The sequence below is a fragment of the Schistocerca cancellata genome, chromosome 6 (genome assembly GCF_023864275.1).
Source record: "Schistocerca cancellata isolate TAMUIC-IGC-003103 chromosome 6, iqSchCanc2.1, whole genome shotgun sequence".
Lineage (NCBI taxonomy): Eukaryota > Metazoa > Arthropoda > Insecta > Orthoptera > Acrididae > Schistocerca > Schistocerca cancellata.
In genome coordinates, this window is record NC_064631.1 from 409391795 (window position 1) to 409404142 (window position 12348).

Sequence of the window (12348 nt, forward strand, 5' to 3'; positions counted from 1 at the left end):
ATTAGAGCCCACACAGAGGCATACCGACAATCCTTCTTTCCACGAACAATACGAGACTGGAATAGAAGGGAGAACCGATAGAGGTACTGAAGGTACCCTCCGCCACACACCGTCAGGTGGCTTGCGGAGTATGGATGTAGATGTAGATGTAGATACCACAGCCGAATGTGAAGAGCCATTAATGTCAAAACGATCCACTTTCAAATGAGAAAATCATTTTCTTGCCATGCTGTGTCCAATGGCATTACTCATTACTCCATACATGGGGCAAATGTTTCTGGCTGCCTCCACTGCTGTCACCCCTCTATTGAAATCAAATAGAAGAATATGTCAGAAATGTTCCGAATTCTCCATTTGGCACCCCGTTTTCTAGCATCAACAGCTCCACTCACTATCTCCAAAGGACAAAACTACAATATGTAAACTCAAACGGCAAATGTGAACTATAAATAAAAAATGATAATTGATAAATAACCTCATAGCAACCAGAATACCAACATGAAAAACAGACTATAAACCTAATATTTTCAAAATGAATGTATATTTGTGAGAGTCACATCAGTAAAGTTGAATTTTCCCGTGCACGTCCTGATTTCAATACTTGTGTGGAAAGTGTTTTCAATAATACTTTTTGAGTGGATACTATCCTGCTTCTGCTTAAAAATAATATTCCACCCCTATTCTAGGTTAAATAGTTGGGAATGTTAGACAATGTATTTTTGTCACATCCTGTTAAATTTTGCTACTGTGTTACCGAAGTTTGGTAACATACTGGTAGTGACAGAGCGAGGTGGCGCAGTGGTTAGACACTGGACTCGCATTTGGGAGGACGACGGTTCAATCCCGCGTCCGGCCATCCTGATTTAGGTTTTCCGTGATTTCCCTAAATCGCTCCAGGCAAATGCTGGGATGGTTCCTTTCAAAGGGCATGGCCGACTTCCTTCCCCGTCCTTCCCTAATCCGATGAGACCAATGACCTCGCTGTCTGGTCTCCTTCCCCAAACAAAACAAAAAAACACTGATAGTGCGTGGCAGTTCGTCCTGCTCTCTAGTAACATAATATGGTATGCAGTCAGGCATTTTGTACGCCTTAATCTTTTTCTCATTCTTGAATGCTGGACAAATCAGTAAATGAAGCACGGTGTATTTCTGGGCAGTTTACATCTGCACTGCCTGACAAAAAAGTGACACACCCAGAAAAGGAGGAAATGAAATGAAATGTCACACTTTGGGAGGATCTATGATGTTACTGCAGTGATTACAATATCGAGTCAAGTTTACAAAGAATTTGGCAGTATAAGCCCACTTATTAGTATGATGTTGTACCCTCACTGGCCTGGATGATTACACTGATTTGGGTGGGAGGGGTGTCATAACACAAATGCATCCTCTCCTGAGGCAAGCTGTTGTAACTGGTCCTTGATACCTTGGATACTGGCACTGGGACAAAGTTAACATCTGAGATTGTCCCACAATGTTCCATCAGGGACAGACCTGAGTAACTTGCTCGCCATGGAGTATTTCAACATCATGCAGACAGTTCATATACACACGTGCCCTGTGTGAATGAGCATTGTTCTATTGAAAAATGATATCACAACATTGTCACACGAGAGCTAACATTTTAACAACCAGCCATTTATGCCATTATTTAGAGTGTTACTGGTACATATGTAATTGACATGTCAAAGAATAATATATACTAAAAAAAAGACCAAGTTTCAAGATTTCTTTTTCGTATTTACATTAGTTCTTTGATAGGTTGCAAATTTAAAATAATGATGACAGAAAATATGATTATCTTTTCGAAAACAAGTGCAAGATGAGTTACTGAGCGATTTCTTCTTCTTGTCCTTCCAAAATCTTGTATTCACTCAACAAACGTGAAATATCTGTACCAGAATAACAGCAAAATCTAATGAGTTGTTGTGGTCTTCAGTCCAAAGACTGGTTTGAGGCAGCTCTCCATGCTACTCTATACTCTGCAAGCCTCTTTATCTGTGAGAAACTACTGCAACCCACATCCTTCTGAATCTGCTTACTGTATTCATCATTTGGTATCTCTCTACAATCCCCCCCCCCCCCCCACTTCCCTCCAACACTAAATTAGTGATCCCTTGATGCTGCAGAATGTGTCCAACCAATCGATCCTTTCTTACAGTCAGGTTGTACCACAAATTTCTCTTCTCCCCAGTTCTGTTCAGTACCTCCTCATTAGTTATGTGATGTACCCACTTAAGCTTCAGCATTCATCTGTAGTACCACATTTTGAAAGCTTCTATTCTCTTCTTGTCTAAACCATTTATCATCCATGTTCCACTTCCATACATGGCTACACTCCATACAAGCACTTTCTGAAAGGACTTACTAACCCTTAAATCTATATTCGATGACAAAATTACAATGTCATCAGCAAACCTCAAAATTTTTATTTCTTCTCCCTGGACTTTAATTCCTACTCCAAATTTTTCTTTGGTTTCCTAAGCTGCTTACTCAATATATAGATTGAATAACTTAAGGGATAGGCTACAACCCTGTCTCATTCCCTTCTCAACCACTGCCTCCCTTTTGTGCCCCTCGACTCTTGTAACTGCCCTCTTTCTGTACAATTTGTAAATAGCCTTTCATTCCCTGTACTTTACTCCTGGCACCCTCAGAATCTGAAAGAGAGTATTCCAGTCAACATTGTCAAAAGCTTCCTCTATGTCTACAAATGCTACAAGTGTAGGTTTGCCTTTTCTTAACCTAACTTCTATGAGAAATTGTAGGGTCAGTATTGCCTCGCATGTTCCTACAATTCTCCAGAATCCAAACTGACCTTCCCTGAGATCGGCTTGTACCAGTTTTTCCATTCTTCTGTAAAGGATTCATGTTAGTATTTTACAACTGTGACTTATTAAACTGATTTCACACCTGTCAGTACCTGCTTTCTTCGGAATTGGAATTATTACATCGTCCTCGGAATCTGACGCCCGTCTCATACATCTTGCACACCAGATGGAAGAGTTTTGTCATGAATGGCTCTCCCACAGCTATCAGTAGTTCTAATGGAATGTTGCCAACTCCCGGGACCTTGTCTAAACTTGAGTCTTTCAGTGCTTTGTCAAATTTTTCATGCACCATTATATCTCCCTTCTCATCTTCATCTACATCCTCTTCCATTTCCATAATATTGCCCTCAAGTACATCTCCCTTGTACAGACGCTTTATATATTCCTTCCAGCTTTCTGATTTCCTCTCTTTGCTTAGGACTGGTTTTCCATTTGAGCTATTTACATTCATACAAGTGGTTCTTTTCTCTCCAAAGGTCTCTCTAATTTTCCTGTAGGCAGCATCTGTCTTACCCCTAGTGATATAACCTTCTACATCCTTACATTTGTTCTCTAGCAATTTCTGCTTAGCCATTTTGCACTTCCTGTCGATCTCATTTTTTAGACATTTTTATTCCCTTTCACTTGCTCCATTTATTGCAATTTTATATTTTCTCCTTTCATCAATTAAATTATTCAATATCTCTTGTGTTACCCAAGGATTTCTACTAGCACTCATCTTTTTACCTATTTGATCCTCTGCTACATTCACTATTTCATCACTTGTCAGTCGCTCCCTAATGCTTCATCTGAAACACCGTACAACCTGTGGTTCTTTCAATTTATCCAAGTCCCATCTCCTCAAATTTGCAGATTTTTCAGTTTTAATCTGTAGTTCATACCCAATAAATTGTGGTCAGAGTCGACATCTACTGTTGGAAATGCCTTACGATTTACGATCTGGTTCCTAAATCTCTGTCTTAGCATTATATAATGAATCTGAAACCTTCCAGTGTCTCCAGGTCTCTTCCACATATGCAACCTTCTTTCATTATTCTTAAACCAAGTGTTATCTATAATTAAATTATGCTCTGTGCAAAATTCTGCTGGGCGGCTTCTCTTTCATTCCTTTCACCCAGTCCATATTTACCTACTACTTTTCCCTCTCTTCCTTTTCCTACTATCGAATTCCAGTCCCCTGTGACTATAAAATTTTTATCTCCCGTAACTATCTGAATAATTTCTTTTATCTCATCATACATTTCCTCAGTCTCCTTCTCATCTGCGGAGCTAGCTGGTATATAAACTTGTACTACCGTGGTCGATGTGGGCCTCGTGTCTATCTTGGCTACAATAATGTGTTCACTACGCTGTTCATAGTAACTTATCCACATTCCTATTTTTTTATTCATTATCAAACTTACTCCTGCATTAGCCCTTAGCCCTATTTGATTTTGTGTTTACAACCCTGTATTCACCTGACCAGAAGTCTTGTTCCTCCTGCCTCCGAACTTCGCTAATTTCCATTATATGTAACTTCAACCCATCCACTTCCCTTTTTAGACTTTCTAACCTACCTGCCTGATGAAGGGATCTGATATCCCATGCTCCGATCCGTAGAATGCCAGTTTTGTTTCTCCTGATAACAACGTCTTCCTGAGTAGTCCCCACAAGGAGATTCAAATGGGGGACTATTTTACTTCTGGAATATTTTACCCAAGAGGATGCCATCATCATTTAATCATAGAGTACAGCTGCTTGCCCTCAATAACAGTTACGGCTGTAGTTTCCCCTTGCTTTCAGCCGTTTGTAGTGGCCACAGAGCAAGGCCGTTTTGGTTGATGTTACAAGGCCAGATCAGTGAACCATACAGACTGTTGCCTCTGCACCTACTGAAAAGCAGCTGCCCCTCTTCAGGAACCACATTTGTCTAGCCTCCCTCTATCATGTTTGGGCCTATGGTATAGCTATCTGTATCACTGAGGCATGCAAGCCTCTAAACCAATGGCAAGGTCCATGGTTCACTGGAGGGGGAGGGGGAGGGGCAGCATCTAATGAGTTCATCTAATGTGTACTGACACAAAATAATGACAATGTGATCACATATCGGCTCAATTATTCACAACAGCAGCTTTTAAATTCGCTAGTTTCTTTCAAAATAATTCTAGAAATTGACAACAGAAGGCAGTACCTGTTCAGGGACAGGTAGTGAGATGTCTATACACTGTTCTCATATGAAACGAGTCCAGTTTCTGAGTGACAGGTTGCTCACGCATCAACAAAATCGTGGCCTGAGCTACACTCTGGTGCGGTCTTTTGAACACAGTGCTGTAGCCCAAGTTGTGATTGGACTTGACGCTACAGTGTTAACGCATGAGAGTGTTTGTGATTTGTCACTGTGCTATCAGAAATCCCTCAATCACTACAAGTATTGACCTGAAAGCTTAACTGACCAATGGCGTGGGATGACACAGAACACCGGAAGAAGTCTATAACGTGTTATCAGAGGGTGGGTGGGGTAGTGAAAGGGTTACAATGTGCCTGGTGCACAGTATGGCAAATCCTCCCTTGCGGTGGTCAGATGTGGTTGACCAAAACCTTGATGATGCTTATCCTTGCGCTCACTTTTCCATGCAGTCCAACATCGGGCCACATGAGAATGCCTCAAAACCCTGGATATTGCATGATTCAATCAGCTGTCCAAATGGACACTTACAATGAGCTCTCTCTCAAATTTTGTCAGGTGTTGATACCACTGTCTCACACAAGTATGCAGCATCTCCATGCCCTTCACAGTGATTCCTCAATATCTGACGCTGTTTATGCCCCTTGTAGACAACATTACATGCAAACAACCCTAATGCACTCTGGTGGCTGTTTGACATGGCACAGAGAACTGCAATTCTAATCATTTATATACTTGCCAATGTTGTATGTGTGCATACAAAGTTATTCTGACATCCAACTATGTCTTCTCAGTGTTTTGCATTTTTTTTTATCAGGCAGTGTAACAAACTAGTTGCTCTTATGGTCTGTCTTGATGTGATGATGCCCTGCATCATGCAGAATCATTAATTGAGTGGAAAGATGTATATCATAAACTCAGGCACTTAACAGGTGTGAAAACATGATTAATGTTGCCCTTACATACTATAACCTTTACCATCTCAGGTATAACATTCCCTTCAAAGGTATTGGTCTAGATCAAAGTAGCAATACCCTCTGTTATCTTTTGATCCTCTCTAAATGCAACACTCCGAGTTGAACTGTGTCACTCCACGTTATTGCACTATTTTGTCAGTTTGTAAAGTGAGGTCCTAATGAAAAATGAGACCCTGAGGTATTAAGTTTGTTATAAGGAGCGATGGTGACTAGTAACCTTCTAAGACTGTCACAGATGTGAATTGTCTGTAATTTCTTAGTGCTCAGTGTTTTGATCAACAGATTCGTTTCTCGTCTTTTCTCAGTTTTTCACATCTAGCTCCGTGGTGAAATATTTTATGCCAGTTCTGGGGTATGCTAAGCATTGGGTAAATTACTCAATTCTCCTCCATGGTGTGTTGTGCCCAAAGACGGAAAAGTTACTGGGTTATATTTCTCTATCCTAAAATTTTGTTTTCTATCTGAGGTGACCATGTGAACACAGTAACTCATCTGGGCAGTCTGATTCATTTCACTGCAGATGAACTATCCTGATGCCACTTGCTTCATTTGTATCCCCTCTCCATGGGTGCCACCCATTACAAAAGTGCCTATCTGCCATACATCAGAGTCCTAATGTCCCAGAATGGACATTCATGGGGAGGTAGCTTTTGGGTGTCTGCATAAATCAACACAAATGTGGGGTGTGCGGAATCTTCACAGGAAATGAAAGTGTTGCACATCTCAGAATGCATCTTGGTTGTCCTGATAACAGTTGCTATCAATGTGTTAACTCACCTGTGATAGGCCTCCTTTTAGTCGCCTTTTACAACAGGCAACAAGGAGTTATCATGAGTCTATTTTAGCAACTCATTACTCTCATGCAGATATAATATGTCATCACAGGGCACTGTTATCTGCCGTTTATTCCACTAGCTTTCTGAATTATTTTCTTCTCATCAGTCTACTGCTCTCATCAGCACTGCACATTACACTTCCAATCAACAGCACAAACTGGCGCACCAGAAAGAATGAGAACTAAAGCATTTGAGATGTGGTGCTATGGAACAATGCTGAAAAAGTGAGCTGATAATATAAGAGATGAGACAGTTCTCTGCAGAATCAGTGAAGAAAGAAATATATGGTAAGTATTAACTAGAACATGGGACAAAATTATGGACATATGTTAGAACATCAGGGAACAACTTTCGTGGCACCAGAAACATTGGAAATACGGAAGCGTCCGATCCCACCCGTCCGCTTTGACCCATAACGTCACAAATATGACGGAAACGACCATAAACCACGATTCCAATATAGCGCATATAAAGTCGTTACGTACACATTATGAGGACGAAAATAAATCGAAAAACAAACATACACACGTTCCACAAAAAGCCTAATGACACTAACGGGACAAGCGTGGGATATAGGGGGTTTTTGGGTGGGGGCAAACTAAATATAAACAAATTTAGACACTCACCCCATACAAAACCACGCAAAACGACGAAAAAAACCGACATCACAAAACTCCCCAAACACCACTAAACACAATATCATCTGGAATCGGACACTTCCCTTGACCTATATAGCTCAACAGCAGCTCCCGATCCCATAAATTAGGACCTAACACTTCCCTTGACCTACAGTGGCGGTCAAAATAATAGAGCCACCTGGCAAAGGTTTGGAATAAAGTGCACATTTATTACTAGACATGTTTGAACTATGATGGAAACCATTACAACAGAGTCACATTGTACTATAGTCAGTTATATCGATAACACAACTCAAAATAATCAGTAATAATCAATAATATTCAAAAGAATACCAGACCACAGGGTCAAAAAAATAGAGCCAATTGAAACAAATATATTGTACTTGATCTCAGTCTTATGAAACGTACAGGAACAGTCTTTTTTGCATAGGACTGCATTAGTACTTCGTGGGGTAACCCTTATTTTTGAGGATTGCCCTGCACCTCTTACCCATAGAGTCTACTAAACGCCTGCATTCGTCACTACTGATCGCATACCAGGCTCTCTGGATTTCTTCCCACAGTTTTTCTGAAGATGTAGCTTTTGAGCGGTCAATTCTCTTGTCTAAGATCTCCCATAAGTTCTCAATGGGTGATGCGTCAGGGGACTGAGGTGGCCACTCTAATACTTCGATATTGTGCTCTTGAACAAACTGCCTTATGATCCTTGCAGTATGCTTTGGATCGTTATCGTGCTGAAATTTCCATTTCAGCGGCATTTCCTCTTCAGCATAAGGCAGCATCACATTTGCCAAGATGTCTTTGTACATTTCTGCGTTCATTATGCCGTTGATACGGTGTATTGGACCAATGCCGTACCACGAAAAACATCCCCATACCATAACACTTCCGCCACCGTATTTCACAGTTTTTAAAGTGTACTTGGGATTAAATTCCTGGTTTGGTGGGCGGCGCACATAGACTTTTCCGTCTGAGGCAAACCTATTAAACTTGGATTCATCGGACCAAAGGATGTTCCTCCACCAAGTATTAGGTTTTTGTTCATTTCTCCGGGCAAAGGCTAACCTTTTCCGAACATTAGCTTGTGAAACATGTGGCTTCTTTCTTGCAATGCGCCCATTCAATTTTGCAGATCTCAGTCGTCTTTGAATCGTTGAGGTTGATGGTTGAACATCATGTTCGTCGCTAAACAAAATGGCTTTCAGTCGTGGTGTTGACAAAAATGGGTCTTTCTTCACTTCCCTAGTGATGAGTCTGTCTACGCGAGGAGTAGTTACACGAGGTCGCCCCCTGTTCTCCACCTGCGGCTTTGTTTGTTTTGACCGTCTCATGGCGTTCTGGACTCGTTTTCGCGAAACGTGGAAGACATTGGCTATTTTATTCATGGACATCCCACTTTTGAACATCCGGAACATTACTATACGCTCATCTTCACTGGTATGCTTTGCTCTGCCCATCTAGACGAATGTAAACAAAACCACACGTCAATTTACATACAAAACAACTGCATAAAAATCAATTTAAAGGCACATGTGTAAAGCGGCTCTATTATTTTGACCCATAAGATTCTTACCTTTATGCCTCTTGTCACACGTCTAGCTCAAACGCTTCCTTTCGGACGACTAAAGATAGCAGCAACGTCTTCCCTGATGTTGTCTACAAGGGACTGACAACACGGCACTCGTGGCGATTTCGCGAACTAATAGATATCCTAGTTCTTAATCTCGTCAATAGAGGTGGCTCTATTATTTCGACCGCCACTGTATATAGCTCAAAAACATCTCCCGATACAGCCACACATTGGGATCGAACACTTCCCTTGCCCTGTTATCCTTACAACATCTCCACATACAGCCGTCCCTGGTCCGAGACGCCGGAACTTTATAAGTAAGGCTCATTTCTTCACAGCATACTGAACACTTCACGACTTCATCAAAAAATTCGAATAGTTGAAGAAATTTTATTAGAGACAACGCACTATCCCCCATCATAGCCGACAACCGAAAACTGTTGACCCTGTCAGTCATATCCATACCTACCAAAGACGTAAAAAAAGCAATTTACCAAAATTCACACACGGCGCCACACTCGCAAACTAAACCAAAAACATCACCTAACACACCACCAGAGAGCGCCACCGATCGCATCAAAACGACACCTACAAACACGCCACTCTCACAAACTAAATTCCGCGCCGTCGTGACGTCACACACCACAACAGCCTTACGTCACGGGTCAAAGCCGACGGGTGGGATCGGACGCTTCGGTCGACCTGAAACATTTGTAGAGGGCAAACAACATGTTAAAATACCCTATATAAGGGAGGAAGCTGTAGTGGACCACATCAACCCAACCCAATGACTGAAAATCAACAGCAATGATTTGATGCAAAGTCCATTCCCATTCCTATTTTGACATTTTATTTTAGATTAACAGCATTTCTTTTAAAGTTATGGGCCTACAATACAGAGCAACTACTGTCAGTCAGTTAGTACCTATATGAGACCAGTAAATAAGTTTCTTATTATTGCTTAATATGAACAGTGTGTTTTAGAGGGGCTGCAGACATGCGTGAAATAAAAGTTTCTGATAATTTGCACACATGTCAACTTTGCATATACTTTAGTAATTATATCCCAACAAATTTTTCCAGGATTAAAGCTTTCCAAAACAACTGCATTGCAGCATGATGTAGTCATCTCCATGCAAATAATGTATTCCCACAACATGTTCTTCACTGAGTATCATTCTTTGCCATAATTATTACACCATTAACATTTTTTCTTTAAAAAAAATGCATGGAATGTTACAGCACAGCTATGCTATTATGTCATGTAGCTTCATGAATTTAAGTTTGTTGATCTTACTCTAATTTCCAAATAAAAGACAAATTTTGCTAAGTGTCATTGATAGCTTTCACAGTGCATGATTGTCTGAGTAAAATTTAGGTGTATCATAAAAAATAATGTTAACAAAAGAAATGGAGACTGCTTCGCGGACTTTACCTCTCCATGGCCTTTAATGATTTCTTCCTTGTCTCGCACTAAATGATCAATGACCTGGGTCAATATAACGGGTAGCCGATCCTTCACTGTTGCATATGCAAAACTCCTGAAAAATTTAAATTGCATTCAGTATTACTAATGTACTTGTCCAAGCATTCTACAATCATACGGGATCTGCCAGCTTAATGCAAGGAAAACACAAGTAATATACAATATGTAGACATATGAAAATTGTCTCAGCATTTACATTATGTTATTTACGAAAACCACAAAAAATGTAACAAATCAGGATGTCCAGAAAGAACATAAGCCTTTAATATCACAAAACTGAAGTCCATGTCTTTGACTGTCAGTTATACCTACTGTGTAGTTCTCTTAAATTTTACATACTTGAAACAAGTGTGCTTAACACATACACCTTTTTTTACCCTCTTACTGTTAGTAATCCTTAACTGTGTAGTACATAATATTTAAAAATCCTGCTTTGACGGCAAATACACGTAGGCCTATTATAATTCTGTTCCATCTCCTTGGACAAATTATCACGCAGTTTTAATCCCTGTGTTCATGTTTTAAGCATTTCATAGAATCAGAATTGGGTGATTACAGAAATGGCACGCCACCACAAGGCACTGGCTGTTAAACACTGATGATATGAGTGTAAGGACTGATGACATTCTCTTTGCCTGTATCTACTTGTGTGTATTTCACGTCATTGGACAATCAATATTCATTCCCAAAAGCTTTGTGTTTGTATTGTACCCACTTGATTTCGAATTTTCTTTAAGTTACAGCAGATACCACAATCTCTATTCTGTGTCCTCACAAGCTAAACCGTACAGCAAATTTTCAAAACGCGACTAAATACAGAGAAATATTTCTTCGAGAATTCTGTAGAAATATGTAACTCTTTATATCCATCTTTTTTTTTTTTTTTTTTTTTTTGCATCCTAAAGGAAGCACACATAAGAACTCTCAAATAACGACGGTCACACTCAACGTAATGCACAATTTTTTGAGATAATAAGTAAATTAAATTTACCTCATATACTGAGCGCTGAGTGGCACACCTGGTGGAGTTTCCACATCAATGCAATCTTCGTTCGAACGCATTGCAAATAAAATACAAATATGCAAAAAGTTAAAAAGCCACTCGAACAACTGCATCAGTCCAGCGATCTAAACCCGGGAAAAGTGTTTGCATATGCACGCATTTCGATCTTTATGTAACGTTCTTGTTATCAAATCACACGCGTTGAGAAAAAAACGAAATTAATGATACCGTACATCTGCAGTTTCGCTTCCGAAGCGCAAGTCTAAATTCTAATGCCTACATCTGTTTGGCATACAAATACGAAACTCAAATAACACGTGCCAACAATACTAATGAACGCAACAGGGAAAACAATATTGAGTTTCACACTTGCAGACGACACAACTGTAAACAAACATGACGCAACTTCAGCAGCGTATTTTTTTTAGTACTGGTCACTATTCTTTGGTTCAGGGATAATTTCGAGGTTAGCAACAGCTCGCAACAATACGAGTTATTGTACAGAGTGTCAACAATAGATGTTAAAAATCCTAAATCGCGATTTTTCGCATGTATGGTGTGGGACCTTTGCTTTATATTGGGTTCAGGTTAAGGTCATAAGTGACGACAAGTGTGGTTGATCTTTACACTTCTTTGCAAGCTATCAATTACGACGGAAGTTGTTAGTTGCCTTTTTAAGAAATGCATACAATCACGACTTTTTCATAGGAGGTCGTGGTACAATATAAGGTAGCAGAAGGATTGTGAACATTATTAGGAAGAAAATGAACAGTACTACTAGCTAAAATCAGCTGCAGCTATTCTTGTCTCTTTCTGTCCTCAGCCAAGAGAAGAATCTGTTAA

The 12348-nt window shown here is 40.1% G+C and overlaps 1 protein-coding gene across 1 annotated transcript in view; it reads right to left on the reverse strand.

Moving 5' to 3' along the window:
* The window catches only part of LOC126191110 (damage-control phosphatase ARMT1-like), a 53403-nt gene extending 41314 nt beyond the window's left edge, over nucleotides 1-12089 (reverse strand). Inside the window, exons 1-2 of the mRNA XM_049931851.1 lie at nucleotides 11494-12089; nucleotides 10452-10557 (exon numbers count right to left, since the gene is read on the reverse strand). Coding sequence (XP_049787808.1) covers nucleotides 10452-10557; nucleotides 11494-11618 — 231 coding nt within the window. The 5' untranslated portion in view covers nucleotides 11619-12089. The remainder of the gene's footprint in view (nucleotides 1-10451; nucleotides 10558-11493) is intronic.
* Between the last annotated feature and the right edge of the window lie 259 nt (nucleotides 12090-12348).